Source organism: Eschrichtius robustus, chromosome 18 (assembly GCF_028021215.1).
Source record: "Eschrichtius robustus isolate mEscRob2 chromosome 18, mEscRob2.pri, whole genome shotgun sequence".
Taxonomy (NCBI): Eukaryota; Metazoa; Chordata; class Mammalia; order Artiodactyla; family Eschrichtiidae; genus Eschrichtius; species Eschrichtius robustus.
Window position 1 is genome coordinate 71,535,410 of NC_090841.1, and position 21,492 is coordinate 71,556,901.

The 21,492-nt window shown below is 49.0% G+C and overlaps 2 protein-coding genes across 8 annotated transcripts in view; one reads left to right on the top strand and one right to left on the bottom strand.

Moving 5' to 3' along the window:
• Window positions 1–4,687, top strand: part of PCCA (propionyl-CoA carboxylase subunit alpha) — a 373,607-nt gene extending 368,920 nt beyond the window's left edge. For all 5 annotated transcript variants that reach the window (XM_068526624.1, XM_068526626.1, XM_068526625.1 and 2 more), the window contains 2 exons: window positions 1,613–1,690; window positions 4,359–4,687. In XM_068526624.1, coding sequence (XP_068382725.1) covers window positions 1,613–1,690; window positions 4,359–4,427 — 147 coding nt within the window. In that variant the 3' untranslated portion in view covers window positions 4,428–4,687. The remainder of the gene's footprint in view (window positions 1–1,612; window positions 1,691–4,358) is intronic.
• A 1,617-nt stretch (window positions 4,688–6,304) lies between these two features.
• The window catches only part of GGACT (gamma-glutamylamine cyclotransferase), a 46,117-nt gene continuing 30,929 nt past the window's right edge, over window positions 6,305–21,492 (bottom strand). Inside the window, exons 3-5 of one of the 3 annotated variants that reach the window (XR_011071057.1) lie at window positions 16,369–16,423; window positions 8,373–8,571; window positions 6,922–7,010 (exon numbers count right to left, since the gene is read on the bottom strand). Coding sequence is in view for 1 of the 3 variants with exons in the window: in XM_068526853.1 (XP_068382954.1) it covers window positions 6,422–7,010; window positions 7,634–7,977 (933 nt within the window). In the remaining 2 variants the exon portion in view is untranslated. Of the gene's footprint in view, window positions 7,011–7,633; window positions 8,312–8,372; window positions 8,572–16,368; window positions 16,424–21,492 lie in introns of those variants that run through there. The other 2 variants (XM_068526853.1, XR_011071058.1) reach the window with 2 other exon arrangements.

Genomic DNA, 21,492 nt, shown 5'->3' on the forward strand with positions numbered 1-21,492 from the left:
CCAGCATTTTGCGTGTGGAGCTACATGGCAGGCGCTACTTCTGGGGACGTGCCCTCCTCTCATCTTGCCTTGTCCCTGCCTGCCTCTGAAAAGAGAGAAAAAGGCTCGGAAATGACGCCTTGAGGGCTGGCTGTTCGGACACCCCAGCTGGGCCCCGCGTTGCCCTGGAGCCTCCCTCACTGCTCTCCCTCTGCATGTTGAAGAGCGACCCTAGCAAGTTAGTTCTCCGCTCTCTGGAATGCAGGTGCCAGGTGACGGTGAGTCACAACGGGCCGCGAGCGCGGCGTGTGTGCCCAACTCTCCAGCGCAGTGTCGCCTCCGTGCCAGCACCGAAGCTTTGGCATCCCCTCTCTTCCTATATTTCTGTGCCAGGAAAAAGCAGCCCACCACCTGATCAGCAGAGGAGAGGAACGCATAGGGCTCAGGCGGTCCTGATGCCAGCGAGGCAGCTTGTGCCCCACGGGGGGCCGGGAGGGGGGCTTGGAGATCATCTGGGGATTTCAGGAAAGAAGATTCTCCAGGCACTTCTGCAACGCTGGATGAGCACAAGGGTCCAGGAGCCCCACGCCAGGAGGCCCACCAGCACCCCACACAGCCGGGTGCCCCAGGAAATTCAACTCTCCCATTTCAAAGACTGCAAGGCCCTTTTCACAAAGATAGGAGAAAAATGCAAGCCCAGCTCCTTGGTGCTTACCCATCAAGGGCAGAGAAAGGAGAATAGATAGAAGGGCCTTTAGTCACAGCTGACTCCTGGGTGGGAGGCCCAGGTTTAACCCCAGGGGATTTATACCCAGCTCCGCCTGGATTTCCCTCACCCCGGAAGGCAAACAGCTGAGCACGAAGCTTGAGCCAGTGCCCCTGGGAGCTACCAGCCTCCTTGCAGGGAATGGGTGGAGCTCCAGAAATCACTCCCTGAAGGCACTTTCTGGGAGCCACCTGGTTGTCAGTCCTTGGCATGTCGTGCAAAGGCTGGGAGAGTGGTCCCCATGGCCTGGGTGCTTGGCTGTGGTTCCCAGCCCCCCAGGGCTGCAGACAGAAACTCCATTGTTTGCTAACAGCTTTACTGAGATAAAGTTCACAATACGATACAATCACCCCTTTAACACGTGCACTTCAGTGGTTTTTGTCTGTTCACAGAATTGTGCACCCATCGCCACAGTCAATCTTAGAGCACTTCATCACCCCCAGAGAACTCCTGCACCCACCCGCAAGCACTCCCCCCTTCCCTCTGCCCCTGGAAACCACAGATCTTTCTGTCCGTAGAGACGTGCTAATCCTGGACGTTTCACGTAAGTGGAAGGCATTCCATTTCTGCCACAGCTCTGTGGCAGAGGCAGATTCAGAGATTCCCAGGGGAGGCCCCACAAGCAGCACCCAAAACCTCCAATATCAGGGATGTTTTTCTAACAAGGACTTGATAGAGGGAATGGCCTTTCTCTGCGGTCCCCCAAAGATGTACTTGGAATATGAAGTATTAGAGGCTGTTGGCTGCTGTTTGGATTATATTTCAGAGCATTTGACAAAAAGATTATCTTAATGGCCTCACTCTTGAACATTGTTGCAAAATTCAAATGCTTTTAAAACTTCTGTCCACTTTTTGTTCATTTTCCAGGTAGCAGAAGGTCAGGAAATTTGTGTGATTGAAGCCATGAAGATGCAGAACAGTATGACAGCTGGGAAAACTGGCAAGGTATGCCCCCAAGGTCCCACCAGCCCAGGCCGCTGTGACAGGAAGCAGAACCTCCACCTTTGAATCTTGGACGGTTGGGGCCTGAGGGGGACGGCGGAGGGGGTCTCTCCCAGCCTCTCCCTCCTGCGGACGAGGGCGCTGCGATCGGGGCTCCCTGTGTTCTGCATCCATGTGACCTGCAGGCCTTCCAGGAGAGTCTGTGTGACATCCAGGGAGTCGAAGAACAGTTGTTCTTCACCTTAATGTCTTTCGAATTAAGGGGTCTTTAATTTTTAATGTTTACATCTGTCTTAGAGGCAGTTAGTTATCTGAGACTTAGGTGACACAGCAGGAAATGGTTTTAGAGATTGCAAAAATTAACGCAACTCTTCAAGATAATTTCTTCACAAAGAGAACAATTCACTTTTAGATCAAGACGAGCTGAAAGGGGGACTTCCCTGGTGGTCCAGTGGGTAAGACTCTGTGCTCCCAGTGCGGGAGGCCCGGGTTCGATCCCCGGTTGGGGAACTAGATCCTGCTTACGTGCCGCAACTAAGAGCCCGCATACCACAACGAGGACCCAGCGCAGCCAAAAATAGATAAATAGATAATAAATTAAAAAACAAAAACAAAAGGAGCTGAAAGACCCACGTCCACGTGTGGAACTTAACGATTTAGGGAGGAAAAAAAGATGTATTAGTACTGAGATCTGTTAAGAGTAAAACTTCTTAAATGAATTTTCTCATTGAAGAAAATAGAAAAGTCCTTTTAAGCAATAACTTCATTATTCTTCCTGCGACTAGAAAGACACCACTTGTAGCAGAATGATCCTTTTCTGAAGGATGGTTTGGTCTGAAAGTACCGCACGGTGGAGCGAGGAGAGGCGGGGCAGGTCGGGTGGGGTGGGGACAGCAGCGTAGGCTGGCTGTGTCCTGGAAGGCGCGACTGAGCCGTGGGGACAGTGGGTGTCCTGGCAGAAGGTACTGTCAGCTGCCAGTGAAGTCTGCATCAGAGAGACGCAGCCTCCAGTTGCCTCCCCCAAAGGAAATGAAACTGATGTTCAGAGAACAGGCCGAGGGGGACGCCCCAGTCCAGCCCCAGCCAGGAGGGCAGAGGCCCAGCGTGTGACCAGGCCGGAGGGGCATCAGACGGCTGCACCCAGTCTCCTCGGGGTTTGGGAGAGGAGATTGGCATGCTCTGCGGCTTCGGGGGAATCCTGCTTTCCATACCTGATGACCCTTTAAGAACAAATGAACAAGAAAGTGTTGGTTTCTGCTCTTGTAAAAATTGTTCTGTTTGTCGCTTGGGATTAGTCAGCATTTACGCTGCATTACTGTCATGTGCTTTTCCCCTCTGTGGTGAGCACTTGGCCTCGTTTGGGGGACCCAGAATATACATCAGATGCACACCAGCGGCCCGTGTGCTGGACTGAGGCACTGGCGCCAAAATGAACGTGGCCTCAGCTCCCTGAAGGAGCCAGGAGCCTGCCCGTCTGCGTGGTCTGTGTCCTCGGGGCCTGGGTCTGCTGGGGAGGCCCTGCTGCTGTCAGGGTGGTGATGGGCTCTGGGTGAACTCGCACGTTGGCCCTGCCCTGTCAGCTCGAGTCCTGCCCCACAGGGCGAGGAGCAGCGGGCCCCTGAGCCTGGGGCTGGCAGTTTCTGCTTTGAGAGGCCCGTTTTCCTCCCGGGGCCCCGTTCGCAGTGGAAGCAGGTCCTCCACTCTGGAATCGCAGCATCATGACAGATACGTCCTGTAAAAACACCGGTGGCTTCAGATCATAAAAAGCAGCCACTTCAGTGCAAATAGCTCCTGTGGAACGAGGCCTTCCAAGTGTCACTGCACAGGTTCTCTTCGTCCCGAGAGACCCCGGGCTGGAACTCTAGGGGAGAAGGCCCTTCTCACCGCTGCTAGCTCATGGCAGAGCCGCGGGGACACAGGCCAGGGCACCCAACCCCACGTCTCTGGCACTTTTCCCGTTTGCCGCTTGCCCAGACGGCCAATTAACTTCCAACCCATCATTCACCTTCATGCCCCAGCAAGAACTTCCAAGTCAAATGACTGTCTCCAGTTTTAAAAGCGAACACAAATTTGGGAAAGCAGAAGTTGACTAAAATCGGGAGAAATCAGTGGAATGAAAGGGCACGGAGGCAGCGTCACGGGAGCCCAGTGCCCGTTCCACGTCGCGCCAGCAAGACCACGCGCTCGTGCTCGGAGGAATTTCATTTCCCTTCAGAAGGAGGCTTCCGGTCAGGCTAGGGAATTTCTCCTGTTAATTAGTACCTGTTTTGACTCTTGTATAATTGTGAGTGGGCTGGTTGGTTGGTTTGTTTGTTTAACACTAAGTACACCATTAACTCTCCCGGGTGTGGACACTCATCCAGCATAGTCAGTGCCAGCTGAGACCCCCGAGGGCACCCTGTGCAAAGGACAGCACAAATGACCAGCGGCTTTTAGGACCGACAGAGATAAGGAGGGGAAGGTGGTGAGTCACAGCCCGCGGCGAGGACGTCCCTGTGCTCGAGGTCCCCTCTGATGGACGCCCTGTACCTCCGAGTGTTCTATCTGTGCTCCAAAGCCCGCCAGGCTGTCCCTTCATTTCCAGAAATGGATGACGAGATTGCTTCCTCCTGGTCTAGTTAATAATTCTTACTCTCCCCTCTTTTTTTTTTTTTTTTTTTTTGAATTCAAGGTGAAATCGGTGCATTGTAAAGCTGGAGACACAGTTGCAGAAGGAGATCTGCTCGTGGAACTGGAATGAAGTATTTATAGCCTTTCAGTCATCACCCGATTTAATTGGCCATTTGTATTATTATTCTTTCACACTCAATTTATTCAAGCGTTTTGCAGGAACACCCCTGTGTAGCAGATTTTACATGGTCATATTTATTCCGCATATAGTCAAAACCAACATTTGCCAAAAAATCACCAATGGAAATTTTTATTGATATAAATACTTGTACATATGATTTGTACTTCTGCTGTGAGATTTCCTAGTGTCTAAATTAAATCAATAAAACTGAGCATTTGTCTAAATATTAGTTTGCCCTTTTTTTGAATGAAGACAATGTACATAAGAGGCTATGGGGCTGTGCCAGTAGACTTTAAATACTAGCGTTTCATTGGGATCCTTTTTAAAAATTTATATAAATCCCAGTTCTTGGCCCTCAGTTTCATTAAGTTAGCATTTGCCACTTTGTAACCTGATTACCTGCTTCATCCTGCTTGAGGGCCTAACTCTTGCTTCTGGTAGTTCATAACCTCCCGAAGCCCAGACAGCGCAGATGACGGCCCTGGAAATGGAAATCCCTCCTGTGTGGCTCTAACGGTGAGCGTGGACCCCCGAGTCCCCAGGGGCGACCCCCCCGCCCCCCTCCGTCCCAGGGCACCGGCGCGGGTACCACTCGGGGCTCCCCCCGGCCCAGTGATGGTGGGCGGGGCTGCCACAGCTCATCAGCTGACACCCATCCTCGCCTTGCTGTGTTTTTGTGAAGCAAGTTTCCAATTAAGAAAAAAGGGCTAAAAATCACGATCATGCTTTTGTGCCAGATGCAGTTAAAGATCACAGTCTACCATTAAGTTGAAGAGCGAGTGGGCTCTCCCAATGGAGAACGAGGATACTCGGGACCAGCAGCTGCGTTTTCACCTGGCTGTGAAATTCGTAGGATACATTTCGTACATTTGCTGGTAAGGATGCAGAGGCAGAGTCGTGCGCTGATTTGACTCTAACCCTGACAGATTATCGGATGGAGGTGGGTAGTAATTGGTACTTCGTGCCTTGCTAAAATTATTCTAGGTGCTGTTTGTATTTGGAAGCGATGCTTTCTGTCAGGCCTGAAGAACAAATTACTAATGTGTTGGTTCTTCTCTAAAAGGCCCGCCCCCAAATGCTGCTCCCTTGTGGGGGCAGGAACCGCGCCTTGCCCTGCGCTCCCGTGAGCTTCCGTCTGAAACTGGGGTGTTCAGCTGCTCTGCCAGCAAGTGGGCGCTTGCTATTTTGCTAGATGAGAATGAAAAAAGAACCTTCTACCAAATAAGTAGACTCAAAAAGAGGGCCAACAATAGCACCAATACTTTTATATTTGATTTCCCAAAACATCTAGTTTAAGTGATCTTTAATAATCTCTGTATAAGCCTGATCTGAAAATTATGAAGAATGATGTTATATATATTCAGAAGTACTCTAAAATACAGCGTGTTTTTCTTGAGGTTCTTTTATTACATTGAGATGTCTAAAATCAGCTTTAAAAAAATTTTTCAGTGCTACAGGTCAGACAGAACTGATACAGCAGGGCTGTTAAAATCTAGCTGCCACACAAAGTCTTTATATTCATTTTAAATGTTATCTTCAGACTAAAGCAAAGCAAAGCAAAACAGAAACAAAAACAAAAACATAAGAAAAGCATAACATGCGTTTTCAAAATGTCATTTAGGGGAATTAAAATCCTGAGTTTTTCTCATCCAGTACGTTCAAGCCCATGATGCTCTTTAAGCAGCAAGCAATAAAGCAGCATCAGCAAGACAGAGTTCAGGAAACAACAATCTTGTTATCAGTCATGTCAAAATTATTTGGGAAATCGGCTGCCACCGAAGAAGACACTCCCCCCCCCCGCACCCCCCCCCCCAAATAGAATTTTATTTCAGAGGGTGTTCTCGGGCTTTTGTGTTCAGCGAGTGCGGACCCAGCGAGGCCGTCTTCCAACCACCAGGCTCTCGGTCCTCGGGCGGCCGCTCCCCTCGCGCTTCTCATCTGCTTCACCGCGGACTGTAGCGAAGCCCGTGCGCCCCCTGCGAGTCGTAATCGTCGTGGTACGGGAGGTGGACCCACTCGGGCGGGTACGTGGCCGTGGTGTACACGAAGCACTGCAGGGTCCCGCCCGCCCCCTCGACAGCGACTGTCACCCGGGTGCGCTGGTACATGTCCGGGCAGCCTTCGAACTCGTCCAGGAAGCGCAGCATCTGCTCGTCCACGGCGTAGACCTCCCCAGCCACTCGGCGCCCCCAGCCCGGCAGGTTCAGCAGCCGCGGGACGTGGCGCTGCCCCGCGATCACCAGCGGGTATGGCTCGACCGTGCGACCCCAGCCCCGGAAGGCCGCGCGACCGTGGGCGCCCTCCAGCAGGACCCGGTGGTTGGGCTGGCCCGTCTTCAGGGTCCCGTACACGAACACGTGGGCCATGCGGCCGGGAGCTGCGAGCGAGCGAGGACGGACGCACAGGTCCCGCGTGGAGGGGAAACGGGCGGCCTCGCCCCGGGCCCCCACTCCCGACCAGACACCCTTTCCAGGTAGGGTTCCAGGAAGAGCGACTCGTGTCAGATGAGGCAGCCTGTCGTGGCAGCAAGCCCTGTAGAACCGCGGTTTCGTAGAGCAGTTAGTTTTCAATCTCTTTAAGAGGACTTTAAACAGTAAATATTACAGAAAAGTAAAAACGATAAGCAAATAGAAACATATATATATATATATATATATATGTGTGTGTGTGTGTGTGTGTATATCTATATACATGAATAATCACCTGTCATCGGCTACCAAAGAGAATTCCGGTTTCAGCACTAAATTTACATTCTGGCGCCGGGAAGACGCAGCAGAACAGTTTACCTGCACCTTTCTGTGTTCCTTCCTTCTTCAAGGTCCTAGAGGGTGACACTGCCTCCCTGTGACTCACTGTGACTCAGCACAGCGACCGACTGTGGCTCCAGAGAGAGAGAAGGTAAATATTTACCCCCCTTCCTGGGTCTGGGCCACAGATGATTACATAACCGACCAAAGTGATTTGTGTAAGAGTGACTCAAACAAAAATGGAAACGAAAAGTTAAATGTCTGGGCCCCTTTTCCAAGCCTGGCATCTAGCTGCCCCGCTTGCCCCCAGCCCTTCAGACCCCGAGGGACATGGCCCCGGTGTGCCAAGAGGGCTCTGCCACCAGTCACATGGCCAAGTGGCCCTTGGAGAAGTCACACTTAACTCACAGGACTCGACTTTCTTCCCAGCAAACACGGGCTGGTCTGGGGGTCTGGGCCTCGCCCCACCTCTTCAGGGCGTCCGGGGAGGATGGGCAGCGCCCCACAGCTGCCCACTCGGGCCCACCCTTCCTCTCTGCCGCCTCGGTCTCAGCCGCCAGCCTTGAGCAGGACAGAGACGGGATGGGAGCTCTCGTTGCAATGACTGACGGTGGAGGAAGGGCAGACCGGAGTGGTGGGGCTTGAGCGGCGGCTGCCCAGGTATGCAAGTCAAGATGTGAACGAGGAGAGCCTGGACTCGGAGGTGCAGGGGCCGAGGAGGAGGCAGGCCCGCTGCTGCTGGGGGCGGGCATGCCTGGGAGGATGGAGAGACAGAGGGGGCACCTAGGGCGGGAGGGAGCCCAGCCAGCCCCGCGCCTTCCCTCTCCCACACTTGTATCCGCCTTCCAGCACGTTCTGGCAGTTACAACTCCAGGTCGAAGCAGGATGCATGGCTCCCACCCTTGCCAGGACCGTCCCCCAGAACCCTGGTGGGCCCGCTGCCTGGTCCCTCTGGCCTGTCCCCGTGCAGCCCCCAGGGGCCTGGCCGCACGCTCTCCAGGGCTCGGCCCGTCGGGGCCTGTGGCCGTGAGCCCTCGCCTCCCTTCCCAGGTGACACCCTCCCTGAGCGGCACCCACCCCAGCCCTCTGGCCTCTGTCACCCTGGTTGGCTCTCTTCGCGGCGCATGTTCTCTAAACCACTGCTTGCCTTGTTCGCTACCAGAACGTGAAGAGTTGAGAGAGAGTGGGGAAACTGCCCAGTCCCTCGAGGCCAAGTGTCGTGTCGGTGAGGACTGAGGCCGCACAGCTGGGCCAGAGCAGTCGACACTGGCGGTGTCGCGTCGCTCTCCTGATCCCTGGTGTTCTCGTGTCCCCACCCTTTGATTAGATTTTACAGCAACACATGTCTGTAAGATAAAGTCAAATAACTTTACAAGGAAAATAAAATCCCTACCCATTCCCACTCCCTTGAAGAGACCCGTTTAAGCCCCTGAACTGTTGTCCCATTTGGTTATTTGTCTCCACGTTGTTGGTTATATACCGCTGCTTACCGATGTTTTAAATTGTCTGCCTTCCTACCCAAAACAGGTGAGCACAGCGGTTTAAAGCACAGACTTTAGAACCAACTTCCCTGGGTTGAAATCCTGGCTCTGCCACTTACTAGCTGTGTGACTTTAGGCAAACAACTTAACCTCTCTGTGCTCCGGCTTCCTGGACTGTCAGAGGAGGTAGACAGCCACCTGCCTGGAGGACTGCTGTGGTGGTGCAGGAGTTGACGCCCGGGCAGGTCCCGCCCGCTCGGTAAGGCTGCGTCAGACGTTCCTGCTGTAGAGCCTGGCACCTGCCTCTCGCCCCACATTCCTCCGATAGGCTCACATCACAATTTTTGGTCAAATCCATATTCAGTTCAGCATTAGAACTATGTAGACACTGTTCTCAGATAAGGCACACAGTGTACTATGATTAATTTCCTTTCTTGGACAACTTCTTGTTTTTTTTGGAATTGAAAATTGCTTCGGCCTTTTTTGCCCCCTTTTTTGCGCTTTGCTCCAGTTCCTCTGACAGCCAGCCCTCCGGCCTCATGTTTTCTGAAGGCACCTGAAGAACCCTTTCAGCCCTGACCCCCCGCGGCTTCCGTTCCTCCCTGGAGCTGTGGCTCCCGGCGCCCCTCCTGCTCCAGCCTGGTCTGTGGTGCGTCCCACGCTTCTCCCAGAGCCCTGTCCCTGGGTGCCACGGCCCCTTCTTGGTTGACTCCCTCATTTTACTGAAGCTCGTTCTTTCCTTCCCAACCTCAATTAACAGTGTAACTAGGTGGAGATTTCTAACTGCCTTCTTCCAGAATTTTGAAGGCATTTCTCCCTTGTCTTCTGATGCCCCCGTTCATGCTGAGACGTCCAGGGCCATTGGGACCCACAACCCTTTGAACGGGACTCAGGTTCTTCTCTGGAGGCTCCTAGGGTCTTCTTTTCGCCCTTGGATTGTGAGGTTCTATAATGAGGAGTCTCCATGTGGGATTTTTTCATTCATTGTGCCAGAAACTTCCACCTGAAGACTCATTATCTTGGGTCCTAGGAATTTTCTTCCCTCTCCTTCCTTCCCGTTCTCTTTCTGGGTCTCCAGAACTCAGATGTTGCATATCCTGGATTAATCTCCCAATCTTCTCTTTGTAGTCTACTTTATCTTCCCAACACTTCTATTATTTTGAAGAATATTTTCGCCACCATATTTATTTCCAAGATCTTTTTCCTGTTCCCTCGTTTCGTTAGTGTCCTGTTCTTTCTCAACATAATACCATCTCTGCTCTTCGGGAAGATATTAATTATCATGAATTTGGAGGGGTTTTAAGTTTTTATCTTTCCCATTATTGCCTCTATTTCTCCGAAATTCCTCTCTTCTCTTTGTTTTATGCTTCTTTTAGAGGTTTTTTCAAGCGTCTCAGTATCCTTGGCTGGCCTTTCACGTGGAAAGTGGCACACGATGCAGGAAGCTGTGTGAGGGGGAGCCTGTCGACTGGCCGGCCTGGCGTGGGGGCCGGATAACGGAACCCACGGGACGTGGACTCCCCTCCCTCCCCATCTTTAGGGGGCCCCTCGCCCGCACCGTCGGCTGGGTCTGGTCCTCCCGACATCAGGCTTCCCGCTAAGCCTCTCCGGACAGTAACCCACCCTTGCCCTGCTGGGCAGAGGGACAGTTGGGGTCTCTGCTCCCCGCTCGGACGGCCGCCTCCCCCTTTTCCACCCCTCACCCCGCCCTCACACGCCTTACAGGGCGGCAGTGGGAGCTTCTCTGGCGTCCGGGGCACCGGCTGGCGGGCTCCCCAGCAGGGATTTAGGTTTCCGGTGTCTCGAGGCTGCTGAGTCAGCCAGCACTCGTCTCTCTGTTCTATCTATCTTCCGGAATCTCGTTGCCCTCTCCCATCTGTTGTCTTCGTGGGTCACGGGGGGTGGCCTTTCGGGACAGAGCGGGGATAAAGGAGCCTGTTCCTCCCACCACCGCACCACGGGGCCCCCGGCTCGGCCGCTGTGTCCTTCTGGAGGCTCGAGGTGGGACAGGAAGGAGCGGCGCCTCGGGAGCTGCTCGCTTAGACGGGTGGTGGGAAGAGATCATTAGGGTGCCGGCGACGGGGATGTGTCGCCAAGAGAAAGCCAGTCATGTAGCAACTCTGGGGGCCAGAGAGGCTGCTGACGGCCAGTTTACACTGCCACCTGCAGTGCACAAGGGTTCCAATTTCTCCGCATCCTCACCAGTACTTATTTCCTCCCTTCCTCCCTTCTCCCTCTCTCTCTCTTTTTTTTAATATAGTGGCCATCCTAAAGGGTGTGAGGTGCTATTTCACTGTGGGTTTTTTTGTTTTTTGTTTTTATTGGAGTATAGTTGATTTACAATGTTGTGTTAGTTTCAGGTGTACAGCAAAGTGATTTCAGTTATACATATTCATATATTCATTCTTTTTCAGATTTTTTACCCATATAGGTTATTACAGAATATTGAGGAGAGTTCCCTGTGCTATACAGTAGGTCCTTGTTGGTTATCTATTTTATATATAGTAGTGTGTATATGTTAATCCCATGCTCCTAATTTATCCCTCCCCCCCCCCCCCATGTTTCCCCTTTGGTAACCATAATGGTTTTGAAATCTGTGAGTCTGTTTCTGTTTTGTAAATAAGTTCATTTGTATCATTTTTTTAAATGAGAGTCCACATGAGTGATATTATATATGTCTTTCTCTTTCTGATTTACTTCACTTAGTATGATCATCTCTTGGTCCATCCATGTTGCTGCAAATGGCATTATTTCATTCTTTTTTTATGGCTGAGTAATATTCCATTGTATATACATACCACATCTTCTTTATCCATTCCTCTGTCGATGGACATTTAGGTTGCTTTCATGTCTTGGCTATTGTAAATAGTGCTGCAATGAACATTGGGGTGCATGTATCTTTTTGAATTACGGTTTTCTCTGGATACATGCCCAGGAGTGGGATTGCTGGATCATATGGTAGTTCTATTTTTAGCTTTTAAGGACCCTCCATACTGTTCTCCATAGTGGTCGTACCAATTTACATTCCTGCCAGCAGTGTAAGGGGGTTCCCTTTTCTCCACACTCTCTCCAGCATGTATTATTTGTAGACTTTTTGATGATGGCCATTCTGACCTGTGTGAGGTGATACCTCATAATAGTTTTGATTTGCATTTCTCTAATGATTACCGACGGTGAGCATTGTTTCATGTGCTTTTTGGCCACCTGTATGTCTCCTTTGGAGAAGTGTCTATTTAGGTCTTCTGCCCATTTTTTGATCGGGTTGTTTGTTTTTTTGATATTGAGCTGCATGAGCTGTTTGTATATTTTGGAGATTAATTCCCTTGTTGGTCACTTCGTTTGCAAATATTTTCTCCCATGCTGTGGGTTGTCTTTTCATTTTGCTTCATTGTGAGTCTTAATTTGCATTTCTGTAATGATTAGTGATGTTGAACATCTTTTCATGTTGGCCATTGCATATCTTGTTTGGAGAAATGTCTCTTCAAGTCCTTTACCTGTTTTTTCTTCTGTTGTTGTTTTGTTTTTTTAATTTATTTTGGTTGCGCTGGGTCTTAGTTGCAGCAGGCGGGGCTCCTTCAGTTGCAGCTCACTGGCTCCTCAGTTGTGGCATGAAAACTCTTAGTTGTGGCATGTATGTGGGATCTAGTTCCCTGACCAGGGCTAGAACCCATGTCCCCTGCATTGGGAGGAGGATTCTTTTTTTTTTTAATAAGAGAAATTGTATTTGAGGATGAGTTTTTCACTGTAAGGGGATGGATTGCTTTTGGTGAGCCCTTTTTTTTTTTTTTTTAATTGATTGATTGATTGCTATGTTGGGTCTTCGTTTCTGTGCTAGGGCTTTCTCTAGTTGTGGCAAGCGGGGGCCACTCTTCATCGCGGTGCATGGGCCTCTCACTATCGCGGCCTCTCTTGTTGCAGAGCACAGGCTCCAGACGCGCAGGCTCAGTAGTTGTGGCTCACGGGCCTAGTTGCTCCACGGCATGTGGGATCTTCCCAGACCGGGGCTCGAACCCGTGTCGCCTGCATTGGCAGGCAGACTCTCAACCACTGTGCCACCAGGGAAGCCCCGGGAGGAGGATTCTTAACCACTGTGCCACCAGGGAAGCCCCGCTGCCTGTTTTTTAATCAGATTTTTTTTTCTTTGTTGAGTTACTGGAGTTCTCTGTATCTTCTGGATATTAACCTCTTATTAGATATATGATTTGCAAATATTTTCTTCCATTTCATAGGTTGAGGTTGCCTTTTTACTCTGTTGATTGTGCTTTTTGCTGCACAGAAGTTTTAAATTTTGATGTCACCCAATTTTTGCTTTTATTGCCTGTGAGTGATTCTGGTGTCATATCCAAGAAACCCTTGCCAAGCCCAGTGTCATGAAGCTTTTGCCCTGTGTCTTCTCCTAAGAGTTTTATAGTTTTAGCTCTTATGTTGAGCACTTTTATCCATGTGGAGTTAATCTTTGTATATGGTGTACAGTAAGGGCCCAACTTCATTCTTTTGCATGTAAATATCTAGTTTTCCAATTGTTGAAAAGACTGTCTGTTCCCTGTTGGTCTTTCCACCTTCGTCATTTGACCATATATCTAAGGATTTATTTCTGGGTTATTTCTGCATTCTCTATTGTGTTCTATTGATCTACATATCTGTCTTAATGTCAATATCATGCTGTTTTGATTGCTGTAGCTTTGCAGTATGTTTTGAAATCAGGACATATGAGACCTCCAACTTTGTTTTTTGTTTTTTTCCTCAAGATTGCTTTGCTCACTTGGGGTCCCTTGAAATTCTATATGAATTTCAGGATGGATTTTTTTTTTTTTTTTCTTTCTGAAAGAAAAACACTATTGGGAATTTTGACAAGAATAGCATTAAATCTGTTTAGGTAGTACTGACATCGTAACAATATTAAGTCTTCCAATCCATGAAGAGGTCTTTCTATTTAATTTCTTTCAACAGTGTTTTGTAGTTTTCAGTGTACAAGTCTTTTGTCTCCTTGGTTAAGTTTCCTAAGTATTTTATTCTTTTTGATGTTATTGTAAGTGGAATTGTTTAAAAAAATTTTTTTGGATTGTTCATCATTAACGTATTGAAATGCAACTGATTTTTGTACACTGATTTTGTACCCTGCAACTTTGCTGAATTTATTTACTAGTTTTAATAGTTTTCTTGTGGAAATGTTAGGATTTTCTACATAAGATCATGTGAACAGACAGAATCCTACTTCTTCCTTTCCAATTTGGATGTCTTTTATTACTTTTTCTTGCCTGATTGTCCATGTATAACTTTTATCACTATATTGAATAAAAGTGGTAAAAGCAAACATCCCTATCTATAAAGCTTTTTCACCATTAAGTGTGATGTTTGTTAGCTATGGGCTTGTCATATACAGCCTTTATTAGGCTGAGATAATTTCCTTCTATTCCTAGTTTAAGTGTTTTTAACCATGAAGTGGTGTTGAATCTTGTCAAATGATTTTCTGTATCAATTGAGATGACAGGTTTTTTTCCTTCATTCTGTTAAAGTAGTGTACTATATTGACTGATTTTCATATGTTGAACCATCCTTGCATTCCAAGAATAAATCTCCCTTGGTCATGGTATATAATCCTTTTAATGTGTTATTGAATTCTCTTTGCTAGTATTTTGTTTAGAATTTTTGCATCAATCTTCATCTGAGAGATTAGTCTGTACTTTTCTTATAGTGTCGTCTTCTTCTGGCTTCGGTTATCAGGGTTGTGCTGGCCTCACTGAATGAGTTTGGAAGTGTTCCCTCCTTTTAAATTTTTGGGAAGAGTTTGAGAACTCATGCTCATTCTCTTTACATGTTTTTGGTAGAATTCACCAGTGAAGCCATCTGGTTCTGGAATTTTCATTGTGGAGAGACTTTTGATTACTGAGTGAGTCGATCTTCTTACTCGTTATAGGTCTGTTCAGATTTTCTATTTCATCATGATTCAGTCTTAGTAAGGTGTGTGTTTCTAGGAATTTATCCATTTCATTTAGGTTACCAATTTGTTGCCATACAATTGTTCACAGTATTCTCTTACAATCCTTTATATTTTTGTAAAATGGGTTTTAATGTTCTTGCTTTCATTTTTGATTTTAGTTATTTGCATCTTCTCTCTTTTTTTTCTTAGTTAATCTAGCTTAAAAAGTTTGTGGCTCTTTTAAGAAAATCAACTCTTGGTTTCATTGATTTTTCTCTATTCATCTCTGTTCTCATCTGTATTATTTCCTTCCTCTGCTAGCTTTGGGTTTAGTTTTTCTTTTTTGAGTTCCTTATTGCCCTATACTCCTGGTTCCTTGTACGTGGTCACGTTCAGCTGATTTCCAAGGGCTGCTGTGAAGGTCACAGCCATCAGAACATGTGAAAAGACTACTGCATTGGCCAGATCCGCTCAGACCACAGCCAGGGCTAACTCAAAATATGCCTGTGATTCACTCAGGCCAGAAACGAACACACTGGGCCCCTCCTGACACACAACACCTCTGGGCCAGGCTACGAGAGGGTAGCACTGCCACTGCAGAAGGGAATGCTACCTTCTGAGGCTCATACATTACAGTCTGTCTGTCTTCCACCCCATTCTCCTCCTGCCATGTGGTAGTTCCTTCCACGGCAGTGGGTTATGGTTGGAGTCTTGGATAAAATGCAAGTACCTGAGTCAATAAATAATGGATAGAAACAGCTGTAGGTGAGCCATTTGGGCTTTTCCAGAGCAACTTGAAGAGTGCCCATCAGGAGTGGTTCCATCTCTGCTTTAATGTGAAGTAGATGCTCCCAGGTCGGCCTGTTCTAGGACACTGATGGTCAGGTCAGGCCAGCCCCTACAGGGAACATCACTGGGCCAGATGGCCATTAAAGGGCATAATGTACACACGGTAAGTGTAAAGAAGGACACCGTGGTACAATGACAGGCCTGAATCAAATTCTCACCTCCACCACCTAACAAACAACAACTGTGGGTCTCTCTCTGGGAATGTTATTTAAACTCTCTCTCTGAACTTCTATGCCTGGTCTTTAAAACTGCATTCATCCTGTCTCCCTAAGAGCTAATCACTACTGACTGCCAACTGTGGGCCAGGCCTCAGGACCCGATGAAGGTTAATTAATTCCCTTTTCCCCTTGACCCTGTTCCCGCCTAAGTTCTCCACCCCAACTCCTTCCTTTGTCAAGATCCTATATATCTACTAGCTTATATTCTTCTCAAGGAAGACCCTTATAAATAAAACAAAAAAGAATATTCTACATAATAAATGGGAGAGGGAATCAAGCCATATCAAGCATTAGTTGTGGCCTTAATTTTTCAGAGCCAAAGCAAATACCTGGGAAGGTGATTGATTGATATTACATAGAAATGATCATGGTTAAGCCACAGGGTGTTGATTCCAACTCCTCTGTAGAAAATCAGTTCAGTAACTTTCTTCCACAGAAGATGATAGCTTATTATTTCCATTTAAAAAAACAAAAAAACAAAAAACCTGGCAATAAAAATTTAAACTTTTCTAGGAAATAATGTAGCCTGATAGAATGACCAAATTATAGTTTTCTACATTTTATCTACTGAATTTTATCCTTTATAATAATAGTTTGAGACTACTACTTATGTAATAAAAAAAGAAAACTAATATTCTGCATTTTTGGCTCCTTTCACAAGAAAAACATCATTACCTTTCTGATTGCGTTTTGAACAACAAACACAGATCCTTCAGGAAGAGCCTCATCCCTGTGGGGATTGAGAAAGGATCAGAGTTAAGCACTGAAACAAGCAATTAATTCCCATTAGAGGATTAAGGCACTCATGTTCACTTTGAGTCAGAAAAATGAATTGTGAATAAAATCATGTACAACCAAGAGGTTACTTGTCAAAGTTAATAAATTAGAGAACTGAAGGGCAAAGTGGAACGCACAGAAGTTGAGTGGCCACATGAGCACCGGCGAGGAAACTGGTTTTTGTATTCAAAACTGGGTTTTGAATTCACTGGACAAGATCCACCGTCTCAAGATGCCGTAGCAACGTGGGACGGGGGGGAGGGGGTACAGTTTCTGCCACGTGGTGCTGTCTTTAATAGGTGCATTCCATGAAGAGAAGCCTAAAAGCGTTTCTACCCTATTATGTCACCACCCCCCATGCATAGATTTCCCTATAATATCTTATCATTAATAAAAGAGTCTATGGAAGAGACATACAAGATATATTAACATTCAACTTGATGCATTTTACTTTTGGGTTTTAGAACTGATTCTAAATGAACTCAAGCGATGCCTTTGCAAGCAACTTTCCTGATTGGGAGGCCCTGCTGTGATCAGGACTTAGTCACCCTCCCCTTGGGAGTCTTAAAGCCCAAAAGCTGAACCCTTGTCTCAAACCCAACTAGTTAGGAATAATGTGGACATCCAGGGGTCAGCCCAGAGGTGGAACAGGCTCAGAGAGAGTCTCAAAAAGTTTTATTTCAGCAAAATTTGGTTAGTTTAACATTGTCAATATTTAAGAAAACAAAAACAACTCATGGAAATGTCCATCTGGCCTGGCACTGCTTGAAATGCCTCTGTCACTTATTCAGCAGCTTTCTTACTGAAACACAGTCCATCTAGAGTTTCATATTTCATCGCTGAAGCAGAAATTGAAAGTCATTATGAGTCCTTCGCATAATTATTGGGGATTTCCTGCTTAATATTTTTTCTTAGCCACCTGGTGGCAAGAGTGTAAAAGGCAGGACTTAATTTCAGAGTTTAATCTGCTAGTTTACAAATCAACTATTGCACACACTGGGACCATATTTAGAAACACACACACATACCAGGTGCCAAAGGATTTAAATGGACACCAGCTTCTAACGTGAAAACAACCTTTAAAAATGAAAAAAGGTGTCTCCACAAAATATTCATCCTGTATTAATATTTAATGACAGGAGGAAATGCTAGACAGCTGGAAATGATGACATACAGATTTTACTGTTTTCTCTAAGTGATAAATCCTTAAGCCGTGAACACTGCCTGCCTGCTGTAGAGGTTAGACTGTGCTAGAAAAGACAGGTGAAACGGCCGGCTTTGGTCTCGCCAAGTTACGGCTCTGCCACCCGCCCCTGGCTGGATGCCCAGCAGCCCCGCATCTCTGCCTCCCCACCTGCCTGCTGTATGAGTAGCTTTTCTCGTTCATCATCGTGTGTCAAAGTTGGCTCCCACCAAACCCGTGACGGCCCCTGTCACAGCGAGGGCCAGCTTCAGCAAAGCCACGCGCTGCCCTGGACCTCGTGTGGCCACTGGCCCGGGCACGGCCTCAGCAGATGTTACTCAGGGCCGCCGAACGTAGGTAAAAGGCACGTGTGATGTGTGCTCGTTTCTCCTTGTATAGGAACCGCCCTCCCTTCCTACTGTAACGTTCCTGTCCCCGGAGAGACGCCTGAGTGTCTGCTCTAGTTACACGGTCATTCTTCAGAGGTTTCTAGGGCTGTAGGAAACAGGTGAAAAAACAAGCCGCCTCGACCTCTGCCCTGGAGCTCGGTCAGCCTCTCCCGGGCCGGGCGCTGCCAGGGAGGCCGCGCGTCCTGCGGCCGCTTTGATGCTCCCTCCTCGCGCTGCCGCCTTTGCAGCAGCCGCTAGGACTTCCTGCCCGCCGCCCCGCTGGGGACCCCAGAAACGTGCATGGCAGGACACCCTTCTGACGTGAGCCCAGCGGCCCGGGCGACGCAGCGCCTCTGAAATGCAGAGGCTGGGTCCACACTCGCAGTCGCCCCCCAGACTCCAAGCCTTCGCGGGTCCGTGAGGACAAGCGGCGCGTCCCGGTCCTGATGCCCCACGGGGCCTCTGAGTGCTGCCTGGCAAGCGGCCCGCGGGCTTTTACGCTTTGCCCACGCCAGAAATTCTTTGAAGAAAAAGAAAACTTTTAATGCCACACCATTTTAAAGGCCACTGTGTTGCCAGCTTTTAAACATACAGTGACCACAAGGGAGACGTGATGGTCCGCCGCCGCCAGGCGCACTCTGAGGTCCGCCAGCAGCAGCTGGACAGGCCCAGCGCCGAGGGGACAGGTGGGATGGGGAGCGGGCGGCTGGAGCGGAGGCGCGGCCGAGAGAGCACCACTCGTGTCCTCGCGAGTCGGACCCCCGGAACAGCCCTCATCACCAAGAGCCCACCTGCCCGGTGGGCGTGGCTTCAGGAAGCCGGGCTCCACCTGCGGCTCAGAGGGGAAAATATGAATTATGCCACCACCAGGACCGAGGGCGTTTTTACCGTGTTAGATGACAGATGCTTCGCTTACGCTCTCAAATTAACACTCAAAGCGAGATCGCCTCACTCCCCACCGCTGTCCATTTTACAGACGGGGAAACTAGGAGATGAAACGACGTACACAGATGGCCAGGCTGAAGACCTGCCTTCACACCCCTCCCTGCCCTGCAGGGGCTCCACCGGCTCCAGGAGGAGGCGTCCTCTCCTGCCTCCTGCGCAGACGCAGAACAGGAACAACTCCCAGCCCCGAAGGGCCCCCGGCAGCCACGGCCCGGGAACGCCCCCCACCAGGTTCCATTGCCATCCTCGTCCCTAAGGTCCCCACAGGTGTTGCGCAGGCGCGGGGGCACACACCAGGGTAGCCTGCCCGGGGAATGAGCACCCAGAAGCGGCCCCGATCCCGGGACGGTTAGCAATCGTATCTGGACGTGTGCTGTGTAAGTGATGTCTGATGAGGGCACGAGCGCCTACTCGCCAGCAGAGGAGGTCCGTGCAGCCCCAGCAGCTCACCGTGTTCTCCACGACCCAGGAGCACAGGACCCGGCGGACCCACGACCGGTGGGATCAGCGAGACTCCGAGCGAGGCCGAGGCGCGAGCTACATAGACGCCTGGCACAGCCGGGAGAGGCCACCTATCCATTCCAAGCAGAACCGGTCCTTCTGACCGCAGGAAGGACGCATAGAAACACCAGCAGGCCAGAAACTCTACCCTCTCCTTCCTTCCTTGGGTGCCTCTCCCAACAGGCCAGCCACACACACGAGACACACATGGGGGGCAAGGGCGACCCACAGAGCCCCCGGGTCCCCGTCCGCAGTCTCCGCTCCAGCACCAGGCGCCGAAGGCGGACAGTGTTGGTAGAGTTGGCACATGTCAACAAGCGAAATCAATACAGTTGAGACAGTTTTGAGCAGAGCTTCCAGTTCTCGTAAGAATAAAGTACATAGGCGTGCACAAGTTACAAAATACTGTCATACATACGAGTTAAATGTTCCTATGTTTGCATTTAAACTTAAAACTGAAGTTGTGCAACATAAAGGTAAATGAAAAACTCAAGGCTGAGAATGTAGTATAACAATAAATAATAATATAAAATTAAATAAAATATAAATAAAATAATAAATAATAATAATAAATAATAAAATAGCAACTGAAAAACACCGTGACAAGTCAAGAGAGACTGAAGAAAGGAAAAGGCTGCCTACTTCAGGAACTTTAACAGTACCTTCTCCTGCCTTCTGAACAAGGGACCCCGCATTTTCACTTTGCACTTTGTCTTGCCTGGAATCATTCTTTCTAAACTGTTTCTTGGAACCACAAAGCTCCTCAAGGGTGGGGGGCCTAACCTTCTCTTCATTTCACATCCTCCACGTCAGCCAGCACAGTTCAGTGCATGCAGTAGCCACTTAATAAATACTTGCTGCAGTAAACCAAGGGATTTCCCTCTCAGTCCAGATTCCCAAAGAGGTCCTGCAGGCCTTCAGCCTGTTTGGAATCTCTCAATTTCTCTGTCACAAAAACCGCAGGTTCAGATACTGCTCAGGGTGCAAATCGATGGAGGTCACATTCAGTCCTGTGGTTCCGCCGGCACTTCCTTCAGATGCCTAGACACGGATCCAGGGGCCAGGGAGGGTGAAGTGCTCTGGACTCGGACCATGACTGGGGCCGGGCGCTGCCCCCCAGCCTTCCCGGGAGCAGGGGCAGCGGTAAGCATCCATGCCCGACAGAAGGCCATCATCTGGATCCTGCAAAACCAACCTCTAGGGGCAGTGCTCAGACCAGCCAGTATGGGATGGGGGGATGTTCTTATCTCCATTAGGGCAGTAGTTCCATATCTGTACTTAATGTGAGTTTTCTTGTGTGTAAATCACACATCAAAGAAAGTTGAGCTAAAAAAAAAGATTAAATGGGATCATGGAAAGAAGGCAATCCGTAGGCTACTCACTCCGTAATTATTACCAGTTTACATTTTTATCTGAGTTCAACACACTTCACAATCCCTAATCAGCAGCAGAAACTTATCATCTTTCATTTCGATTTCCACCATCATCTGAGTATTTCCAAAGTATTTCTAAAACAGCTTTGTAGTGGCCTCCCTTAAACTCAATTATTTTCTGGAACCCAACATACAATGAAACCAGACAGACTCCTCTGTGACTGTTACCTGGGTTCCTGGAAGGAGGGCAGTGGAAAGGTAGAGAAGTCCTAGGTGTGGCCCAGGATGCAGGGGCCTCCGAGGGGCGGGGAATGGGGTTAAGATCGGGCCTCGCCAGCTGTCACCAGCCACCCAGGGCCCGTCTGCACTGGCTGCTGACCAAGCAGAGACTTCCCACAGTTGGCTCCGAGGAAATGCAGCAAATGATTTGCCTTTTAGAATATTTTTTGCAGGCCTGCTAGAGGAGCATCTTTTAACTTGCTTGCTGGCAGTTGCTCAAAGCATGTTTATTCTGCCTGGAGCAAGTCAATGGGGAAGAGCCAGGAATCTAGGTCTGCCCCCAGCCCCACCCCCTCTGCAGGGCGCCGAAGGGCCAGCAGGTCTGGGTGAAGGCAGGTAACTCCCACCCTAC